Source organism: Poecile atricapillus, chromosome Z, assembly GCF_030490865.1.
Source record: "Poecile atricapillus isolate bPoeAtr1 chromosome Z, bPoeAtr1.hap1, whole genome shotgun sequence".
NCBI lineage: Eukaryota > Metazoa > Chordata > Aves > Passeriformes > Paridae > Poecile > Poecile atricapillus.
This window is the reverse complement of record NC_081289.1, coordinates 3,938,890-3,961,148: the sequence shown is the minus strand read 5'-3', so window position 1 is coordinate 3,961,148 and position 22,259 is coordinate 3,938,890. Positions and strand designations below refer to the sequence as shown.

Sequence of the window (22,259 nt, the reverse complement as noted above, 5' to 3'; positions counted from 1 at the left end):
TGCCAGACCCAGAATTTGGGAACAGTGCACCTAAAATTGTCCTGGAGTGGTTTCCATGAGGCAAAATTGCAAGCCAGGAAGAGGGGGCAGGTTTTGCACTGTGGTTTTTGATGGGAGAGGTGATGTTTTTGAAACATGGGGAGTTCTGTTGGTTGGGAGCAACTTCAGTGTGGGTTGCCATCAACACAGGAGCAAATAGCACTGTCATGGAGACATGGGCATCTCATTTTGGAGGTGTAAACAACTCCCCAAGGAGCAGGACATTTGAAGTGGCCCAGCATTGGTCCATGTTACTTTGCAGAAAAAAATCAAGCTTACCATGGCCATCAACTCAAGCTTGTTCTGACTGTGTGCACTAGTTCCAAATTCTGGAAAAGGTGAAGAGAAAATATTCAGGGTGTTGCTGTAGGGGAGATACACCTGATTCCTGGTAGCTGTTGCTGAGATGAGAGAGGTGCCAGCAGCTCAGAGAGCCATGGGCATGATGGAGGTAAAAAATAGCAGCACAGTTGAAGTTCCTGATGGTCCTCAGCCCTTTGCACCCAAGGTCTTGTCCTTACCACTGGTGCAGTGAAGCATCCTCCTGTGTGTGTGCCCTTGAATCCCAGTCTTCAGGGAGTAACAAGTAACTCTTGTGCAGTGTAGTACCAAACTTATTTTTACAGCCTAGCTCTTTATTATTCCCAGCGCCAGCACGAGCTGTGACCCTGTGACCACTGGTTTATTGTGGTTTCTTTTCACTGTAAGAGGCAAGTGAGGTGGCATTGCCTGTCATTTGACATCAGCTGCAAAGTTTGTCTCATTTCTGAGGCATTTTCTTGGAAAACAGGTTGAAACCTGGAGCCAAATACAGTGGAGACATCAGGTACTGCCATTCAGCCATTGCCCCTGGGCTGAAAAGTGGTGACTGTAAGGTAGCTATTCTGTATAATAAAGGCTGACTTGAAGTTAAATTAAAATAAATACATTGTCAGGTTTAGTTTTAGTTCTGGGGTCAGAATATTTAATAATCCCAAACAATTCTTCATACATGCCAAGAACTCCTCAGCAACATTGTAAAATAAAACAAGGTGTCTTCTTAAGACTCCAGATCATCTATAACCACCCATCACAAATATACTGTAAAGATTAATTAGCTTCATTGCTTACTGCTCTTATTATTTTTAAGACACCTTGCTCTTTCTCTGTTTAAAAAGAAAATGGGCTATGACAAAAGATGCCTTTTAGGTCTTTGATCATCCAATGAAAGAATACCAGATAATTTTTACTCTCCCTTCTCTGTCCCACAGACACAGCAATAACCCAAGTTAAAAAAGACAACAGCTTACTGCCCTGCCTTGAAGCCAGCCTGGGATTTAGCATCTCTTGTTGGGTAGGAGGTGTGGGATTATACCTCAGAGCAGGGAAATTGAGTTTCTCCTCACATGAAAGCTGATCATTGAGGTCTTGAACAGGAGAGAAGAGTTGTGATCATATTTTTAGCTGTATCTTGTCAGTGATACCACGTAAGAAAACTTCATCCAGGATTAAGACTGTTTCAAGGGGGATGGCAATGGGAAGTGTGTGAACACAAAAAAGCTGTGATGGGAAGAAAAGTGAACTGCCCAGTGGCATCAGGCACACCAGACAGAAAAGAGCCCCTGTGCACATGAAAATACATGACATGGAGAACTTTATGAATATCAGGTGCTTCTGGAATTGGGCAGAGGCTTGTGATGGTGCTGCATGGTACTCGCTCAGCTCTGGTCAGCATTTTTTATAATTTTATCAAAATAAAACCTCACTGATGGATAACAGCAAAGGCTGGGCTTACCTAATCCACCCCATGCTCCAAGGGACAGGTGGCTGTGCCCAAACCATTGATGATGCAGAGGGCTGAAATTAAACCCCCAAAATCTCAGTCTGGTCACACTCCAGCCAAAGGAAATTTGACCGGTCTGAGATGGTTGATGTAATTTTCCATCTCCAGAGAAAGTTGGAAACTGGTCTAGGTTTCTTCACTGGTTTTGTTTAAATCACAGTTAATTTTTTTCCCAAAATCTGTTTGTTTGCATTTAATAGAGTGTAATATGAAGTGATTCTGTTGCTAGAAGGTACCGCTGTTATTGTGATGATGGATCTTTGCTGTAGGGTAAAATGCCCAACCCAGTGACTCATTTGAGATACAAGAAGAGTTAAAGCCAGAGGTTTTGATATAATTTTTTTTTCCTTCCCTGAAAGGGAAATAATTGTTCTTACAAAACACTCTTTTTTTTGAACAGAGTTTAGAAGTTTACAGAGTCCTGCTGGTGACAAGCCAGCTCTGAGAAAAGTCCTGGCACTGTGGGTGCCTGTGCAGGGCTGGAGTTGATTAGGTGTCTGGGAGAACGCCCAGACAGGGCCACACTGGTGTTGCAGGGTTGGGTTTCGTTTTCTTGCTCATTTCCTGGCTATTCTGACAACTCATACAAGCACCATTTCACTGGTGAGGGGGCAGGACAGCACTGTTGGTGGAAATTGGTCAGCAAGATGCTTTCTGCCCCAAATTTCCCACCAGCTAGCAGGATGGGTGTAGAAGTGTGCTTAAGCAGAGCTTTCCCAGCAAACTCCTGCATAGGGGTTAAATAACTCCCTGGATTTGCTGATCAAGGCACCTGATGAGCTGTGAATGAGTGTGGCAGCTCCCCAGGCACTTGATGTTTTTGAAAACCCTCTTCTGGCTTCCTGACATCAGTTGTCAGGATCCAGTGCCCCTCAGTTTGTGTGGGGAAAGACCAGCAAGAGATGTGGGTGAGCAGCTGGAAGGGCTCACTCAGAAACTGTCTTTTCATAGCATTTTAAAATGGTTCGTGTTGGCTGGGACCGTAAGGATCATTCAGTGCCACCCCCCTGCCATGGGCAGGGACTTTCACTGTCCCAGGTTGCTCCAAGCTCCATCCAGCCTGGCCTTGGACACTTCCAGGGATCCAGGAGCAGCCAGGGCCTCACCACAGGGAAGAATTTCTTCCTCATATCCAGTCTAAGTCTACCCTCTGTCACTGTCTGCTGTCTCTAATTGGACTTTTTTGAAGAGTGGTTTGAGTAATGTTTCCAAGGGCTCGATGATAAATTAAATTTTGCTCCTAGTAAATATCTATCCAAGCAACTCCAGCCAGTGCCATTTCATGGAGTACTCTGCAGCATTAAGTGAAGACCTTGCCTGAAAATGATTAATCCTGTAGGGTTTTCAAAATGCTAGCAAATCCTCAGGTTGCTGGATTTAGAGGGGGAAAGAAAAACAGCCCAGAAAAAATCAACCAAACAAACATAAACACGTTGGTCACTGCAGTATGACCTAGTTATTTTTTCATTTCTGATGAACTGCATTCATGGGTGCTGGATAAACCTAATGTTCATCATACTGAAATCATTTGCAGGCCCCCAAGGAATTAAGAACAGGCGTTAGGTAAAGAGCTAAATTAAATGAAAGCCAGTCCAGACTCACTGTGGGATCATTCATGTGCATACAATGCAGAGTGTTCAAACACACGGTCTGGTGCTGTTAAGAGATTTGTTTTCCTTGTGTTTATCTCCCTATGCCAAGTGTAGGCTATTAAAGCTTGGATTACCTGAGCCAATAGCAGGAATCATTTTTATTCTCAGTGACTTTGGATTAAAAGGATTGGCACATGTGTTCTCTTGTACGGAGTGGACACACACTGGGTTCCAGGCACACCTCCTGCAAACTCTTTTTGTGGAGACTTCATTACTATTCTGTTAATAGAGTCAAAGCACACAACTCTCAGGCTATTGCTGACCTCAGATGTGTGAATTTCCCCTTCAGTGTTCACTGTGTGGTGGTGCATGTGACCTGTACCTGGTTGTGCCTTCAGAACTGTTTCTGGTTTTGTTTTTTTATTAAACTGGTCCTTGATGGATGCAGTCTATAGAATCTGCTTTGGGTGAGAGGGTCTGTCACAAAGGCAAAATTACTGGTTAGCAGATTTTTGGGGTTAAACAGCAGTATTTAATGCAGTTACTTTATCAGACTCAGGTGTTATCTGTAATATGGCAACAATGACCCATTCAGGGACACCTAATACCCATTCAGGGACCCCTCCTCCTTGCATCCAGCACTTTACCTGTGCAGCCAGGATAGAAGCAAGCACCTGTAAGCTACTCCTGCCTGTGCAGCACCTGGGACCATATTCAGTGTGGTCAAGGACTGCTTTTAAACCCATCTTTGTTGTTGGTTTTATCTCCCCGTAGGTTCTCAGCATGGTAATCAATGCAGCTTACAAGCCAGGGAGTGTTTTACGAGAACTGCAGCTTGTGGAAGACCCTCAGTGGAATTTCCAGGAGGAAACACTTAAAGCAAAGTAAGTCTTCAGTGTGTGTTCTTTCATTTGGGAGATTTCAGAAAGGGAACTGACTAGGGGGAAAAAAAGAAAAGATAAGAAAAGATTTTTTTTTTCTATTGTGAGAATTTTACTTTTCTAATTATCGTTTTGCTTCATTGAATTATTTGTCTCATTCCATAGCAACTTCAGAAATGCAGTATTCACCTGAATGGTTCATTTCTATTGTCTTTCTCCAAGCAGCCATCCAGTTTTTGATGAAGTCAAGTCCTGAGTTTTATGATAAGCTGTTCTTAAAAGTTTGGCTATTACTGAATGAACACAATTCCTGTCTTTCTAAATGGAGGAGTATTGCTGGTTTTAAATTAGAGCCTGTCAGGCTAATGCAGAAAAGAAACTGGTGTGAATGAATAGCACCAAAAAAAAGTTTAGACAAATTAGGAGGGACACATTTTTTAGCAGGAATGTGATTAGGGCAAGGTAGTAACAGATCAGAGATTCAGGTCAAGCTTTGATGCCTTTCTAGGATATATTCTTCACTCTCTTCTAAACAGCACCAAAGAATACTGAATTCCTCCTTCCAGCATTCAAATCTACCTATTAATGTCTTCTTTATTTAATGGGCACTATGCTTTGGATGTATTTCAACAATCATTGTCTCTCTGAAAGAGGGGAGTCGCACCTAAGCTCTCTCCAGAGTCCTTCTGAAGAATAATTCTTCCCACTTGAAGATGGATGTCAACAAATATTTCTTTGAAGAAAGCTCTCTCTGTTGACTAATGGTCACCTTGACTTTTAAATACTGTAGTTAAATTCAGTCAGTCTCACCCTTTGTACTGAACTCTGTAACTCCTTTTCAAAGAAAAGCAATTTTCTCTTGGTTATTTGATATGAATAGCTGCAAAAAACAGCACTATTGATGGCTACTGTATTTGATCTTTGCCCATGCAGATATAGCAGAGAGTTCATCTCTTTCTGGTTGAGAGAGGGAGTTGAGAAAATTCTGCTCTGCATACACTTAAACTGCTTTCCTGAAGAAGGATTGCAACTGAAATAAAACTCTACTAGAAACATCCTATTTTTAATTTGCTTCTTTCACCCATGTGGAATGTCAGGCTTTTGTGTTTGTCAGTGGAGATGTTGTGGATGGAAATCTAAAAGTCAACCTTGCACATTCAGATTTTCATTTAAAACAAGTCTTTGTCCATGACCTGGTTTTCATTGATTCCAGGATCCCACATCTTGTGCTACAAATATCAGATAATTCACTCCTTCAGGTACTTAGCAGCTGTGAAATCAAGTTGTAATGCCCTATATTACTTAACATCCTCTCCTGCAGAGAGCTGAGCTTAGTCAGTGTTCCTATTAGTGGTATCCTGAGTAGGATTTTGTTGGGGTTTCCCATTTGAGTGTGGAGATCTGCATTGTGCAAAAGCAGAAATATCTATTTCTTAAGGCTGCTGCAATCCATATTTCTAATGGGAGACAGCCTGGAAAATGTTTAATTGACCATCCATGGTACCGTTTTATGGCCCCCCAGTCACAGTCCTTGTACATGTTCCTGTGTGCTGGCTGCTGAGGCCTCAACCTCAGCTCTCCAGAGAGTCAGGAAGCATCTTTCAACTTTATTAAGCCACAGAATGGATCATCCCAGGCTCAGAGCCAGGACAGCAAGTTTTGAAGTGACTTCTGAGAACAGCAGTGGATTTTCTTCCAGTGTGGCATTGCCCTCTGAGGAGACAAAGCTCATGGGGGCAGCACCTTGTTCCTGCAGCTCTCTGGTTTCTGTGGCTGGTCTCTTCACAGAGCAGTGCTTGCCTGTGGGTAGTTTGAGTACTTTTAATAGTGGATGGCAGAGGGTTGACATGCCCCAAGACTGTCTGGCTACCCTAGCATTCCTTCTTTTTTCCTCCTTTAGTTTGCTTGAGTTGCTCCATTCAGAGGTTTTAGTTGCATCTGGTTGTTTAGGAGCAGAAAGTGAAATACAGTCATGAAACTGGATACCGTGGAGCATGCAAACAGCACATGACACCTTCCAGCAGGTATGACAGTGCTCCAGAATCTTAAACAGAGACCTGTAATGAGCAGCAGAGCCCTGCAACGAGCAACTTCCAGCTCTGTGAGCTCTGGATGGTGCCTGTTGCTAAGGATGACAGCTCCAGAGCCAGCTGTGATGGGACACATCGTGTCACCACCTTCTTTCTGATGTGGACGGGCACCTCCTTGCATCTTGGCGGTGCTGTTTGTTTGCAGTGCCTGCAGTAGGGTAGAGTAAAGGGATTGGTGAAGAGAAGGCTGCTTTTCCCACTGTCCCAAATGCAGGGTTTTCCACTGCCAGGAATGCATTATCTCAGTCTTGGGGCAGCCTGCATTTAGTTCACTCTGCTGTCATGAGTGACCACTGTGGAATCAATTACGCTCACCTTGCAAAGAAGATAAAACAATTTAGATTGTCCAGAGAGATATTTTTGCAGTGTGTGATGGCAGCCGTTTCCCATCAGCGCTGCTGGCTCTGTGTGAGAAGAGTCAAACCTGATTTATTGGTGATGATGTGTTAGAAATGTCAGGTTTGATCCTCCTGAGTTCCCATGAGGGCCAGTTGAAGCTGTCAGCATTCAGTCCTTATAGTTTGATGCTCTTAAGTTCAGTTCCTACATCTTGATTTGCCTTCCCAATTTTACATGAAATGCTTAAGGGACTTCATGCTTTTCAAGGGTTTTCGTTTCTAAGGACTGATAATGGGGCTGTTTGGATTTACTCTTTTTTGCAGGACTTTGGACATAAACAAAAGCAGTGTGTGCAGAAAGTTATCTCCTGGGTCTTGTATGAAGCCCAGTTGATCAAAATAATAGAGATGAGTATTCCTGGGCTCCTTCATTCAGTGAAATTCTGAAAGCTTCTCAAATCCGGTAGCTGAACTCCAGGAATATTTACCCCTATGCCAGACATCATTGCTTATTTATGAGGCATTTCAAAGAAAGCCCTTTCAGTGCAGTTGCTTTAGAAGATTGCCTTTAACTTGTGATAGGTGAGGCTGAGGTGTTTGAAATCTTCTTTGCCTCAGCCTTTGCTAGTGAGGGTTGGCTCTCTGGCCTCCCAGGGCCCTGATGGTGTTTGAGGGAGAAAAGTGTTACCCACAGTAGATGGAAAAGAATCTAAAGACCCTGGAAGCAAACTGGATGTGCACAAGTGCATGGAAGCAGTTGGGATGCAGCCAGCTCTGCCCGGGAGAAGTGGCCAATGTCATTGCAAGGCCACTCACTGGCGTGTTTGAAAGTTGATGAGGATGAGGGAAGAATCCTAATTTTTGGAAAAGGCAATTACCACACCCCTCCTTAGGAAGGGCAAGAAGGAGGATCCAAGTATCTACAGGCTGCCAGCTTAACTTTCTTGGAAAGGTTATTAGCCAAATCCTCTTGGAAGCCATTTCTGAGAACATGTAGGACCAGTGGGGGTCTGGCAAGAAGCAAAGGGCGAGTTGTGCCTGATGTGATGAGGTAACTGGTTTGGTGTTGAGGAGGGAGCAGTGGAAATTAATTTGTGTTCATTTTGAGCAAGGCTTTCCAAACCAGGATCAGTGGAATGACTTAAACCTTTTATTTCTGTAATCAGAAGGAGACTTAATGAGACAAGGCCTTACAACCAGAGCATTCCAGTGCCCTTTCTGAATCCTGTGTTCAAGAGTACAAAATGCCACTGGATGGTTAAATTGCCTTGAAGGATGTTAACTTCTTGTGTTTGGCAGACAGACAAAATAGAAATTTCTTGCGAAGAATAGAAAGGAGCTTTCAGTCCCCCAAAAGAAAATTGAGACTTTTATCTACTGAGTTGTTCGAATTAGTCTCAAGAATTGTCAGAATGCCTTAGAATGGAACTTTTGAAAATGAGGTTCTTAATGTTCTTGGTGTATGACAAGTTTTTCAGCACAAGACTTTCTGTGTCATCACACAGCAGTCCCTAACTGGAGCTTCTAGAAGGCACTATGTTCTCATGAACCTCTAATCTATTGTAGGGAGCTTCAACAGAATAATTCTTTTGCTGTTCATTTAATATTTTTGCTTATGGATCAGCAGGCATATCTTTCATGGAAATAGTTCCAGCCTTAAGGTTTTCTCCAAGTTTGTGATCTGAGGGCAGAGAAGGGGGAAGAGGAAACTAATACTCTTTGGTTTTAGCTGAATTTTTTTTTTTAAAAAAAAGAACAGCAATTTCTAAGAAAACTGAAAATATTATCCTTGACACAGCAATTTTCCAAGTCTCCAGTGCTGCCATGCTGTGCATGCAGATAAATGCTGCTTGCAAGTGGTTGAGAAGATAGGAGCCCTGGTATAAAAACATAAATTGGAGCGTCAGTAGTTGGTAACTTTTTGAGAGATGCTAATGGAAAAGGCTTTCTGACAAAGGAGCTCCTTCTACATGGCTGTCCTAGAAACAGCTCAGATTACATTTGGTGGTGCCTGTGTTAAGAATCTTTAGTGTGTGAGGAATATGGAAAATATTAGTAGAACCTGGTTTATAGTTGACAGAGGTGCTGCCAAGACCAAAATGATGTAAAAAATATTGCTGTGGCCAGTACTAACACCTTGAGTTATTGAGACTGATTGGTGCAGTCATGGAGATCTCCATTTTGCCATCCTCTCAGTTAATTAAAATGTATGTTGCATTCAAAGCAGACTATGAAATCAGTCAGTTGTTCATTTTCCTAGTTTCATCTTTTCCTTTCAGCAGGCACTGTAGTACAATGGGTCCTTCCTGGGCAGCCGAACACAATAGGAAGCACACAGTTAGAGAAAGTCAGCCATCCTTGAATAATACCCATCAGGCTGCTTTCTTAGCTTATAAGAATGAAGATCAAGAGGCAATTTGATTAGAGTGCTTTTGCAGGGAAACAAAACCAGATGCAGTCTTTTCATCCTAGTGGTGAAAGTCAGAACAAGGACAAATAAATGTGAGTTAAATTCAGATTTATCCAGACATAAAATGAGGTGTAGGTACAGGTGCTCCCTGTGCCATGATTCTTCCAGTGTGAAGGCTGGTGCTCGTCTGGAAGTGCTGGTTTAGTCCAAGCAGAGTTATTTGGGTCCAGGTGAAAGCAGCACAGTGAAATCTTGCTGCCTGTTGCAGACTCACTGACCCAACGATCCAGGCTCTCATTAAACTTAATGGCTCCTGGAGAAGTAATAAGTGCAGGAGTCTTTTCAAACACATTGAGAAGAAATATAAAACTTTTATAAGTAGATGCATTTAAATGCCTCTGGCACTTGGTGGTTTTTGTATCAGGTATTGCCAAGCCCTCCTCAGCCAGCCTGCATCTGCAGCTGTTTCATAGGGAAGCTGGGATCATAACAGTGCTCTGTACCTGAAAGGAACACTTTTCCCTTTACATCACCTGTCCAGGTCATTAAGGGTATGTGAAAAGTTGTCTCATTGAACCATTCATGCATTCAGGTGAATGAATCTGGTGAAGGATTGTCTTGGCACCAAATGGGGTATCAGAGCCTGGCACCTTGCAGGAATGCTCATTAAGATTTTATGCTGAGGTGATAATTTGGATTACAACCTGAGGATGGTTGGACTGGACTGTTCTCAGACCCAAGTTTCATTTGGGTTTCCCCATTATAACACTTCATGTGCCACAGTTTCAAACCCTTTATTCACACCCCTTTGTTTCAGAAAGAGCTGTCTGAATGTTTTAACTCTCTGGTCACATATTTATTTCATCACCTCCTTCCCTTCCTCTCCCATATCTATCAGAAGCTGCTAGGAAACTGCAGATCTTTATACACTGACAAATGCTTTGTTTCATTTTTCCTGGTGACTGTATTTTTGTCTTTCCTTGCCTCCCATCCAGTAATCTTTCTTCCACTGTTGTTCCCTCTTTTTCTTTCGTTGTATGTTACTTTTCCCTCCTCTGAGCACATTTGTAATGCCAGTACCGGGCTCTGGCGTGGTTGTCTCTTGTGTTGCATTCCTCAGGATGCGTAAGAGATGTTTCAAAAACCTTATCTCACTCTTTACAACAGCTTGCTGCTGCTGTTTAATAAATTACGGGGATAATTGGTTTTCCAGGGTTCACATCTACAATGTGGTACAGCAGGGATGTAACTGTATCTTTCTCAGCCATTTATCGCTCAGAAACACTTTGTATGAAACACTGAAATAAATGTTTTAGTGGCATAGCAAATTTAAGACAAACCTTTCATTGCAGGTTTCTGCTCCAGGCATTCCCTGTAGGAATCAGTTTTTAGGGCCTGTTGCTACAGCCCTGTTAAAAAACTCCAGAGACTCCTGATGAGTTCCTCAGGTTTTGTAGTGCCCACGTCTCAGAGTGGTGAAGTCATCTGGTCCTGGGGTGGCAGAGATTGTTGTTTCACCCAGATACTTCTTCACAATGAGTTTATCCTGATAGCCACAGCTGGCACCATGAGTCTTGGGAATTGTTGTCAGCTGGAATGTGATATGGAAGCAGGAAGGATGGCAGTGGAGAAAACCAAAGTGCACTGGGGGGCTTAGAGAGCTAGTCCAAACACAGGGTGGTGACCAGAAAGCTCTGCAAGGTGTATAAACATCTGATCATGGGCCAATATATGAAGAAAGACTGCATCCCTCTCCCAAAAACTTTGCATTAGTTCACAATAAGGGCTTGCTGTCCTGTGTAGTATCCTCACCAAGCTTGCTGAGATTTTTCTTCCTTCTCTTGCCACATCTACAAATATATCCAATGTGAACATAGATTCCTTCCCAAATCATGTCCACACCTTCAATTTATTTCACACTTTCCTTCCTTCAGTCCATCTGAAACGGAGCCACTAAAAAAAGCAGACCTATTCCACCTGCATTCTCAAGAGAAACACTCCCAAAAGTCCCTGGGGAGGATCTCTCCGTGGCAGAGGAGAGTCTGCTCTGTAGCACCACAGGATTTTGCTGGATGGGTGATGTGGGGTCCTGTTCTCCTCCCTAGGTACAGAGGGAAGACGTACAGGGCGACTGTGAAGATCGTGCGGACATCAGACCAGGTGGCAGATTTCTGCAGGAGGGTCTGTGCCAAGCTCGAGTGCTGCCCCAACCTCTTCAGCCCTGTGCTGGTGGCTGAAGTCTGCCCCGAGAACTGCTCCATCCACACCAAAACCAAGTATAGTGAGTATTGGAAAAATGCCTCTTGGTGCTGGAGCCAGAGAAGTGGGAGATGGTGTGTGGTGAAGAGCAGGAGTTGTGTGATCTTTTAATACTGATGAGGATTCATCTCATCTAAGAGCAGTTATTTAGTCCTGAGGCCATCTGAGGTTCCCTCAGAATCCTGTAGCAGAAAACTGTCTCTCTCACTCCATCCTAATACATCTGTTTGAATGTCATCACTTTTTATAAGTCTTGACTTTAATTCATATCTAAAGTTAACACAAAGAGCACATAAAAGGAACCTGCAGTGGGAAGCTGGGATTTTAACTTGCTGCATCTGAGACAGCTTTGTTAGGTGAGATGAGTCCTCTTGGTAAAGAGTTTCTGGCATGCACACCAGCACAGGCCAGAACCACAGTGCTGAGGTGCTGGAAGGTTTGGGAACACTGACTCTCTACTCAGAGTGTTTAATATTTAAATATGACCCTGCCTGTTCAGGAAGGCTGTTGTTAAGTGTTCAGTGCTTTTTGTTGTCAATATTACTTATATTAGTGGCTCTTAAATAGGTCAGGAAAGTGGAAGTGAGTTTTGTCCTTCCACAAAGGTTGCATAAAGCAGTAAAATTGATCTAAAGCAATTCTTTTGAGTTCGGTGCTGGAGTAGAAGGAGAAAGGTGCTCAGGGGGATACTGAGATCTCTGGGTTTCTGTGGGATTCTACACTTGAGCTGGAGTCCTGGCTCCCACAGGTAGCAAATGGAGAGCTGGAGGAGGGCAGCTGGGGGAGCTCCAGCTGAGGTTGTCCCATCTCAAGGTTGATGGTTTATGTGTCTGGATGATTTTTTCCTCAAAACTCCAATGATTTGCTGAAAAGGCCTCAGTTCAGTTATGAACTTTGGCATGGGTGCCAAGCACCATTTTAGTTGCCTTGGGAGACCCTTGCTGGTGAAGGACAGAGTGTCTTTCATCCCCAGAGTGTGTCAAAAGGCATTTAATACAAACATTTAATGTAAGGTCAGAGGACCCTCACATGCTTAATTTCAAGCTTGGCCACAAAATAGCTGAAAGTAATAAAAGCCCGTTCCTTTGTACATGATTGAGGATAGCTGGGCCTCTCCCCTCTCTGCTGAAAACTTTAGCAGAGTGGAAGGGTGTCTCAGACTGTTACCTCACACAGAACTGCACTGGACCAAATCTGGAACTTGTTGGCCTCTTTCCCTCCAAGTCACTGCTCAGCTCTGCCTAAACACGTTGTTAAATTCTGAAGTCTTCATTCATCATCAATAAATCTGGGTACATAAGAGCTGTAACACTTTGTGCTAGTCCAGCATGACCTATTTATGCTGTACATTTTTTTCCAAATCAATGTATTTTACAGTTTAAATTGCACTTAGACTACAGTCCTTAACCTGTAGCAAGGAGCAAGCCAAGGTTCCCTTCTTTGGGTGGTTAAAGTTTTTAATGGGAATTGTGCTTTATTTCTCCAGCTTATTATTATGGGAAGAGGAAAAAAATCATTAAGCCACCAATTGGGGAAAATAATAACATGAAAAGTGGCCATGTCAAGCCAGCCAGACGCAGAAAGAGGCGGAAATCTATCTTTGTGCAGAAGAAAAGGAGATCATCAGCTGTGGATTCAAATGCTGCAGGCTCTGCAGAGGTTTGTGTCACACTGGGATAAATCAGCAAAAACCCCTTGGTGCCTTCTTGTTCCCCATTCTGCATTTTCCTTTTGGGGGGCATCTCAGCACACCTGAACACTTCCAGTTACTGTTTTGGATCCTTCCTTGCTGCTCTGTTCTTCTAAGGTCAGACTGGTTTTATTGGGGCACTTTGGGGATTTTTACCTTGTCCATTTCAGAGGTAGCAAGCAGATTTTTTGCTCCCACCTTCCCAATGCTCACTGGCTGACATGCTGTCTAATAGATCTTTATTTTAATTCCTTCCTTAAAAGCAGGCAGATGAGCCTGTTGGATGCTTTGCACAGCATTTAGCAGAGTGAAGGAGCTCTGTGATCCATGTCTAAGATCTCCCAGTATTGTAATAAATAATAATAGCTCATAGCCATTGTGGTTTCCAAGAATTGTATTTTTTTTCATTTACTATTCCTAACATTTTTGGCTCACAACATCAAGCCGTAGCATACAAGCAAATGGTTTGTGTCCCAAATACATGAAATTTGAGGGCTCAGTCTTCCCAGTCTGCTGTGTGATACAGCAAGGTCTGAGCCTCAGCAAAGATTCATGTCCAGATTAAACCTGGAATAGACTTAGTTCTGTGTGGGCTGTTTTCCTGGGGCTTTTCCCATGGTGGCAATAACAGAGCTCATGTGTGGTTTCACTTCCTCAGCTGAGTGCCAGTGATTGCTGCTTTGTGCAACGTGAAATAAAATTGGTTTACTTAAATTCCCTCTACTTCAGCTAGAGGAGGTTATTTTATTCAGCTTTCAGTTGATTGCCTGCATCTTCATGGCTTGGTCCTCATTTAGGTGTAGTTCTGCTTCATTTCCTCAGATTATACCTGCTTCAAAGGAACTTAAACTTATGTTAAGCCTAAATCAACCATTAGCCAAGTTTTTCAACCTTTCAGCCAATACAACTATCTTTGTCTAAATTGCTCTTTCACTCAAGACCTGAGCATGGGCTTTGGGTGCCTGCTCACACTTGAATCAGAGATAAGCTGTCAAAGCCATTTGGGCAAGTTATATGTATATAAAGTTCAAAATGCACAGTTTCCATCAGTTGGTGTGTGCTTGTAAGCCCTGTATGACAGAAATAACAAGAATCTGGTATAATACTTCAGATGGAACTTTGGGCTTGACCTCCAGCAGTTCAGTGTTGGGCTGAAGGCAGGGAAATCTGGGTGAAATCCTCTGTCCTGAGTTTTACAGAAATGTTACTGAAAGAGTGCTATCCTGAACATCTAGACATTTTTGAAAGGCACCAAAATTCCCCTTTTTTCATGACCAATTGCACCCAGACCAATTTGAAGCAATGTGAAATTTAAAGTCAAACCTGTTTCTGATCTTATTTTATCTCAGTCAACCTGAATTTCATTTTATCCTCTTAGTATTTTCCATTTCTCCTCCTGCGCATCTGCAGCGCCACAAGTTTGGAGATACCAGCCCAAGAGAGAAACATTTCATGCCAGATGAGTTATTGCTCTTGGCCTTTAGTTGGGAGGAGAAAAAGAATTTCCTGCCACATACTTTTCCTTTCTTCTGCCTTTTGTACCAAACCTAAATCGGGGCTAATTCACTTAGCGCTGTAATGAAAACGTAATTAGGTTGAAATAAATGTTACCCCGGACCAGCACAGCCACGGGAATGCAGTTTGACCCCGTGCCTTTGGATTTGCTGCTGTATCCATCTCCTGGACGCTGTTTGTCTGTGCAGGAGAGCGAGGATGACGAGCCGGACGCGATGGAGGACGAGACGGGGAGCGAGGAGACGAGCTCGGAGCTGCGCGATGACCAGACGGACACGTCCTCGGCCGAGGTGCCCTCCACCAGGCCCAGGAGAGCGGTCACCCTGCGGAGCAGCGCCGAGATGGACAGGCCTCCTCCCACGGAGAGAGCCCGGCGGAGCTGCAGACCCCAGCCCCACTCCTACAGCGAGGCAGAGAAGGGCACACCAGCCAAGGAAGTAAGTGTGTCCCATTTCATACAGAATCCCTCCTAAATTAACCTGCACTGCCAAACCTTGCTGGTCTGAGGAGGGCATCCCTGCCCTGGCTCTCCACGGGAGGTAGTTTGCTTTATGAAGGCCTTTCTTCATTATTTTTTTCCTCGCAGGAAATTAAGCAGGAAGAGGAAGAGAAGCTCATCCTGGACAGTAACCCATTGGAGTGGACTGTGACTGATGTTGTGAGGTTTATTAAACTCACCGACTGTGCCCCCCTTGCCAAAATATTTCAGGAGCAGGTAGGAGTGATTTTATCATGTGTCCCTTTGTGTCTGTGGTGCCTGTTCTTGCTGGCTGGGCCTGGGGATTTGTTAAGAGATCATGACCAGACTTCAGATCCGTTAGGCCAAGTTATAACACCAGTTCTGGCAAGACATGAAAACCCTTAGAAATTTGAGTCAGAGCCTTGCCAGGTCCTCAGAAAGTCCAGAAACAAAATAGCCTTGTGAAAAACCCTTGTGGAAATCAGGAGGTTTAGTCCTTTCATGCCAAGGTCCATGGTGCCATACTGATGGCCCATAAGTAGGAGCCTCAGTGTAAAAACAGCGTAAAAAATGGTTACCTGATATATACCAGGCTTTCTCCTGGCCACATGGGCTCCATCCTGTTCTAAAATACTGGCCTGGGAAGCAGAAAAGTCCTGCTGGAAGCCCAAACTGGCTGACTGAATTTTCCTGTTAACACCTAGGTGTCCCAAGTGTGTAGAAAACCTAACTACATTCCTCTGAAGATGTGCTAGACAGGTCTTGAATGACCTAAATTCAGGAGATGCCAGTCTTCTCCCCATTAAGCAGATAGGTTTGCAGGAGCAGAAGCCAGTGTTCTTCATCTCAAGCCAGTGTGAGTGTGTAAAATTTACGTAGAAAGAGCCATTCCTTGGCTAATGAGTAGCAGCCACTGCTGAGGATAAAGGGCAGCACTAACGAGCTGCAGTTAGGAGGAAGCAAGTGTGGTTAATTAGTCAGTGGTGTTGCCAGCTGCTCATTGAACTGTCTCTGATTCTTCACCATGGATGACTCCAGCTTCTGTGGCTGGGAGAAGGTGGAGGGTGAGTCTGGAGCAAGTGAAACTCTCCGGAGCAGGGTGCTACAGTTGCTGTCACATCAAGCTCCAACCATTCATTAACCAGGCTGGAAAAATGCCAGGGCTTGGAAGCCAATCCTGTCTCTTCTTTGCCAGACAGTTTTATAGGGGCTTGAATCAAACACAGATGACTGGAGCTTCTCCTTGTGAAGCCCTGGTGCAATGGTCTGTGCCATCAACCTTCAGTGGAGGATGGCCCTGATCCATGGACAGTCCCAATCAAAGCAGCACTTCAAGTGTCTAAATCCTCCTTGTGTTTAATGCTGCCTAATCAGGGCTGTCCTGGGGAGTTTATGTTGGCTGTGAGTTGCTGTGCATAGACTCTGATCCTCCCTAAAGGTTAAAAAGCACTTTTGTGGCCTGATCATCTCAGTCCATTAACGAACAAAGAGAACTTGAGCTCTCTATTAAGAAGAGGATCATAAATCCAACAGAAGTTCCCAATAAAATTGCTCATCCGGTGTACTGGTTCATGGAGTTTGGTGCATAGTTATGCTTGAGGGAAAGGCATGACCTGCAGAAGTCCTTTCTAGCCTATGCCATTTTGGGATTGTGGAATGTTAGAGATTGCAAGGACTTTGGGTGGTCCAGGCCCCTCTTGGTCATTCAGCAGTGGAACAAGACAGGTCCTGGGTGGACCTAGGTACAGGGCATGGAGCAAGGCAGACATAAACCTGTGATGAACAAATTATGGGCCAGGGGAGGTGGGGAAAGGGTCACTTGGCAGTGGGACCAGCATCAGTTTCTCCATTCAGCTCCCTCCTGTGTCTCCTGGCATCTCTGCAGTCTGCCCCTTGTTTCAGTTCCTCAGGCATGTAATGGGACTGATCTGTGGACTCTGCAGAGGTTCTTTAGGTGATCCCTCATTTCAGCAGCTGGGAGGCTTTTCCCAAGCTGGGGGTTAAGGTGGGAACCTATGAAGAGACACTAGACAACTTCTGAAAATGTTGTATATCGGGGAAATGAGACAGGCAGTGTAGAAGTGGGGGAAAAAAACAGGATAGAAGAACCTAGTTTTTAGGGCAAACTTCCCTTTTTGTTCCTCCAAACTTGATTATGCATTCTGCCCTCCAAAGTCCACAAACAAAACCATTTTCCCTGTGTTTCTCTCCCCAGGACATCGATGGCCAGGCCCTCCTGCTGCTGACACTGCCCACAGTGCAGGAGTGCATGGAGCTGAAGCTGGGTCCAGCCATCAAACTGTGCCACCAGATTGAGCGAGTAAAAGTTGCTTTCTATGCACAATATGCCAACTGACTGCACTTCTCCATTCCTTCCTGTCCCCCTCCTTGTTCCCTGTCTTTTTTACCATTTCAGCTTGTTCAAGGGGTTTTCTGCCCCCATATCCTTTTTCTTTTCCAAGAACAAGTGGAATTGGAAGCACTGGGAATTAATCCATAAGGGGAAGGAAAACAAACACAAAAAGGAACAAGCTACAAATGGAACTAACTTTTCTGTACTTGTAAAGCACATGGAAAGACTGCTGGCATCTCTCCTCCTGAGCCTCTCCAACCCATTGCCCAGTGGTGCAAGGCCAGCATGGATCAGGTGGTTTGTCACCAAACCAAACCTATCAGTGGCAGACACATTCCCAAGGAGAAGGGTCAGACATGTCCAGGTGGTCATAGTTTGTTTAGGACAATTTCTGGACATTAACATTTCTTCTAGACAACTCTGACTCTCCTCTTTCATATTGAAATGTACGACATCATTTGTAGCATTACCTGGGATTTAACTGCAAGTTTGATCTTGGTGATCAGTGTGCTTTATTTTTTTTCCTCCTGCCTCTCTGGTTTTACAAAAGGAAAAAGTGTTTGACCAGACATATAATGGTTATTCCTGACTGAATTTTGAAAGGGGACTCAACCCATGGTCTCTGTGATATCAAAGTTGCAGTGCACTGACAGGGGTGACACAAGACCTGGTGGGGCAGCAGCACATCCTGAGCCACGCTGGCTCTGCACTATCAGCTGAATATCTATGTGATGGGATCTGTACAATTCTCCATTGTTGTACAGGAACATGAAGGCTTTCATAGTCAAAATCTGACTCTTCCATTCAAGTCAATATTAAGACATGTCTTTGAGCCATATGGTGACAGCAGACTGGGATCAGGGACCCCTGCTGACCCCTATTCTCAGAAGAACCTATGGACCAACACCAGGCTCCAGCTGCTGCATTCTCCTTCATTGGTTTCCTTCTTAAATTCTTAGGAGAAGAGGGGGGACCTTCAGATATAAATACTCTGGAATACATCCAGATCTTGCCCAGAGGGTGTTTTAGGCAAGAAGCATTGACTCTGCCATGGATCACTTGGGAATTCCTAGGTTGTCTTTCCTGATTTGTCACTGAGGAATGGGATGGGTGCAACTGCTGCAGGCTGGACCAGATGCTGAGACTTCATCAGAAATGTTCTTACATGGGAGATGAGCAGGACTGGATCTGTTCTCAGCTGTTGCTTTGTTCTGAAGATTTTTTTCAAGTTTTAATCAGTTCAAGTATTAGTTGCCTCTGCATCAAATGGTGGAGTTTTGTTCTTCAGAAATCCAGGAACAGGGTTATGTAGTGGTGCAGATATTAAAAAACTGGGGTTTAGACTGGATTTCCTACTGGCAGTAGCAGTGAAATGTGACAGTGCAACTGATTTGATAACTACTTGGATCCCTCTCAGGGTCCCCTGAAAGCGTTGCTCAGTGTTTCACCTCTGAAGACAGAAAGATTGCGCCCAGCAAAGTGAGAGAACAGCTGAGAAAACCAAGGGAGGCTGTTTCTCCCAGCTCCTCCTCGCTTCAGCCCAGTCCTGGTGTTACACCTGTCAGCAGGAGACAGCTCCTGGGAGGATTCTGTCAGGAGAACTGGCACATGAGGTTACTCCAAGGAAGAGAAGCAGAAAGGCTGTTTGCTAAACAGCATCCCAGCACTGATACTTTACTCGTCAAATCCAGCTGCTTCTGCTGCTCTGATGTTCTTGCAGTTTCTGGCATCTGGGATTTGTCAGAGACATTTAATGCCTTCTGGGACACACTGCAAAAATGTAATTTTTTGTCTCCATCAGCCTTGTAACTGTAGATATTCCTATGGCAGCTAATTCCTTGTGGAGGCATGACTGGGGAGCAGACACACACAGAATCTGAGAGCAACCAGTTCTAGTGCTGGCCAGTCAGAGAATGGGTGAAGCATTGAGCCAAGAACATGGGAATCTTTACTGATTGTTTAGGGAAGCTAAACCATATTCAGAACTCAAACTATTAAATAACAAAAAAAAAAAGTTCTAATTTCATCTTGCGCCGGTTCTTTTTATTTCCACAGGTTCCTCTCTCCTTGCTATTTGTCTTTCACTTTATTTTTCTTCAGTGTTGCCTCGCTTATTACTTTCTGTCCTCTCAGAGAAGTTGATAACCTGAACTCCTTATGCTAAAATTATCTTGAGTGGTAAATGCTTTACTAATCCTTTTTAGTCTGCAGGTTGAGAAGAGATACAGGATTGGGGTACTGTTTTCTGTTGCATGGATTGCTTTCCAGAAAAGCTGGAGCTGAACTACTTGGGCCATTTCTTACACAAGTGGAGAATGGTTGATGTGGAGTTTAACTGTACAATATGCTCAGATTGGGCAGAGATCAGAAGGAACTAAATACTCTTGCCTGGACTTTGTTTCAATTCTGGAACATCAGTAAAGCTTTGGAATACTTCAAAGGAGATGATGGAAACCCAATCTTGGTAAAATACCACTTTACTTTGCAATGTGGAAGTGTAAACCACTGTAAATTTGTGGGTTTTTTTGTTCCAGACCTTATTGATTTGAAGTTAAATTCAGGTCTGCTGCAGTTTCACCGATACACTAATGACAGGTGAAGTCACATTTTCTCCCCTCCCTGTTCTGAATTTGGCATCCAAGCCTGAAGTTCGTTGTGTTATCAGTTTCAAAGGGCCACTGCTGTGAAGTTCTGCGCTCAGGATTGTCCAAGGCCATTGCCAGGGGCTGGGGAGCAGCCCTGCTGTTATTTCTGGGCTGTTGGATGCTGACCTTCAGCACCACCCTGACACAGACCTCTTTGCTCCCACAAGAAGGCTGTGCAGGTGTTACTGGTCTCTCTTTGGGCATAGGACCAAAGATGGGAGTTTTTGGAGCAAAAATAGGGGTCTGAAGAATGCATGGTGCCTGCTCATCTTTATCTGTACTAGCTTCTTTGGAGCTTGCACTCAGTCAGGCTGAACAGATCCATGGGCAGGTCCCTGCTCCCTTCACAACCCTTACCTTGACAGAATCAGCCAATTCCCACTTTGCAGGCCCAAAGCATCCAGCTCTGAAATTGGATTAAAGCATTAACTTAAGGAATGTCCATGATTCTCTTGCTGGTCATCTTGCCTTCCTCCTGCTGTCATGGATACTTTTCAAGGAAAATGATCTTTGATTTTAGGGCTTTTCTTCCTTTTTCAGCTCACAAACACAGCTGCCAGGGTGACCAAACCCTGGCTTTTCCTACCTCTCAGAGGCATGAATGCTTCTCAGCTCTGAGGAGGATTTCAGGATTTCTAGCTCCTTCATGTTACCATATTCCATAACCCTTGATAGTTTATTCCTGCAGGGTGCAGAAACCTCCTGAAAATGTGGTGTGCCCTCAGAAAACACCAAAATCCAGGCACACTCTGTCCTTAATGAAGTATCCAGTAGATGCATGTCCTAGTTGAGATGGTCTGACCCACCCTGACAGAGGTATTTGGATGCTTGCTGGGATTTAAAAAGTTTCTCAGTGGGACACCTAAACTCCTTTATTTTACTCTGGGCAAACAGCTAATTTGCCTTAAACTGGAAAACCACCATTCCTTGGCTTTAACTTTCAGCCTTTTGCAGTCCTGGTTGAGTGGTGTCCCCATCTCAGCCTTCTGAAGGCAAAGCAGGCAATGTTGGACTGCCATAATCAACATTTAGTCACCTTAAAGCCTGCCTTGGTCTTTTCAGGGCACAGAATGGAATTTGGCAGAGCTGCTGTGCCATCTCAGTTTCAGAAGCTCTGTACAATCAGGGCACTTCAGATACTTTGTGCTTTTCTGGTGCAGTGTGTCTGGAAAATGATGGACTTGGATTGTTCCTCTCATTTCCAAATTCAAGTGCCAAAAGAGAACAACATGCTGCAACTGAACACCATTAAAACCAGCTTTATTACACGTGGATAAATACAGTCCCAAGGGCTCCCTTTTGGTGCTACGATATGTCACGCTGTATTTTCCAGTACTTGGGATTGCAAAGCTGATTCCTTACTCCAGGAAATATTTTCTGTAATCTGCAACATCTTGAACATTAGGATTTTTTTTTCTTGTGAGTGTACACTTTTTAGCTTGGATACACTCAACAAATGTTCCTTTACCCACAATCCTGGGTGTTTTGGAGATGTTTTATATAGTATATTTATGTAAAAATTCTTTCAAAATGTGGATGCATGTATATTTTCCACTCAATAATATTATCACATCAGCTGACCCAGAACTAAAGGAATCTGTTACTCAGGATTTGATCCAGAAATAGCTGAGGTTAGTGTTAGGGCCCTTATAGATGTTGAGGCTGTGGGACCAATTCTTCACCAGTTTCTCACATGGAAGCTGAAAAGTCTGCACTTCATTAACAGAAAATTTAAATGTCTCTTTCTCCTGGCAGGCAGAAATGCAGCTGCAGTCTGCCAGACTTACAAGAGAGTGCTTGTGTCCTTAGGTGCTCATGAACTCCCAATAAAGGAGCAGAAGCCTTTAATGGTCTCATTTATTCTTTGGTACAATACTCCAGCAAGAAGTGTAAATGGTGTTAATGGCTGCACATAGAATATGAGCCAGTCATCAAAGATGAGAATTTTATAGCCCAACAGTGCTTTAAATGTCAACTCTCCTGCAGAATGAGAGTGGTTTTGCAGTGATTTGGTGCCATGCACAGGAATTCTTTTGCAGAGGACACATGAACTGCACAAACCTGGGTCATAGGTGCAAATACTTGTGGCCTTTCTTTTTTTTCAGTCTATTGTGTTAATTTTTGCAATGAAAAAGTTAAGTCTTGATCACTGCCAAGGGTGTGGG

General features: G+C 43.9%; 1 protein-coding gene across 1 annotated transcript in view; it reads left to right on the top strand.

The window, feature by feature from the left end:
• LOC131573043 (scm-like with four MBT domains protein 2) overlaps positions 1 to 17,452 on the top strand; it is an 86,126-nt gene extending 68,674 nt beyond the window's left edge. Inside the window, exons 15-20 of the mRNA XM_058826619.1 lie at positions 4,228 to 4,337; positions 11,278 to 11,453; positions 12,918 to 13,090; positions 14,825 to 15,073; positions 15,223 to 15,351; positions 17,312 to 17,452. Coding sequence (XP_058682602.1) covers positions 4,228 to 4,337; positions 11,278 to 11,453; positions 12,918 to 13,090; positions 14,825 to 15,073; positions 15,223 to 15,351; positions 17,312 to 17,452 — 978 coding nt within the window. The remainder of the gene's footprint in view (positions 1 to 4,227; positions 4,338 to 11,277; positions 11,454 to 12,917; positions 13,091 to 14,824; positions 15,074 to 15,222; positions 15,352 to 17,311) is intronic.
• Positions 17,453 to 22,259: the final 4,807 nt, after the last annotated feature.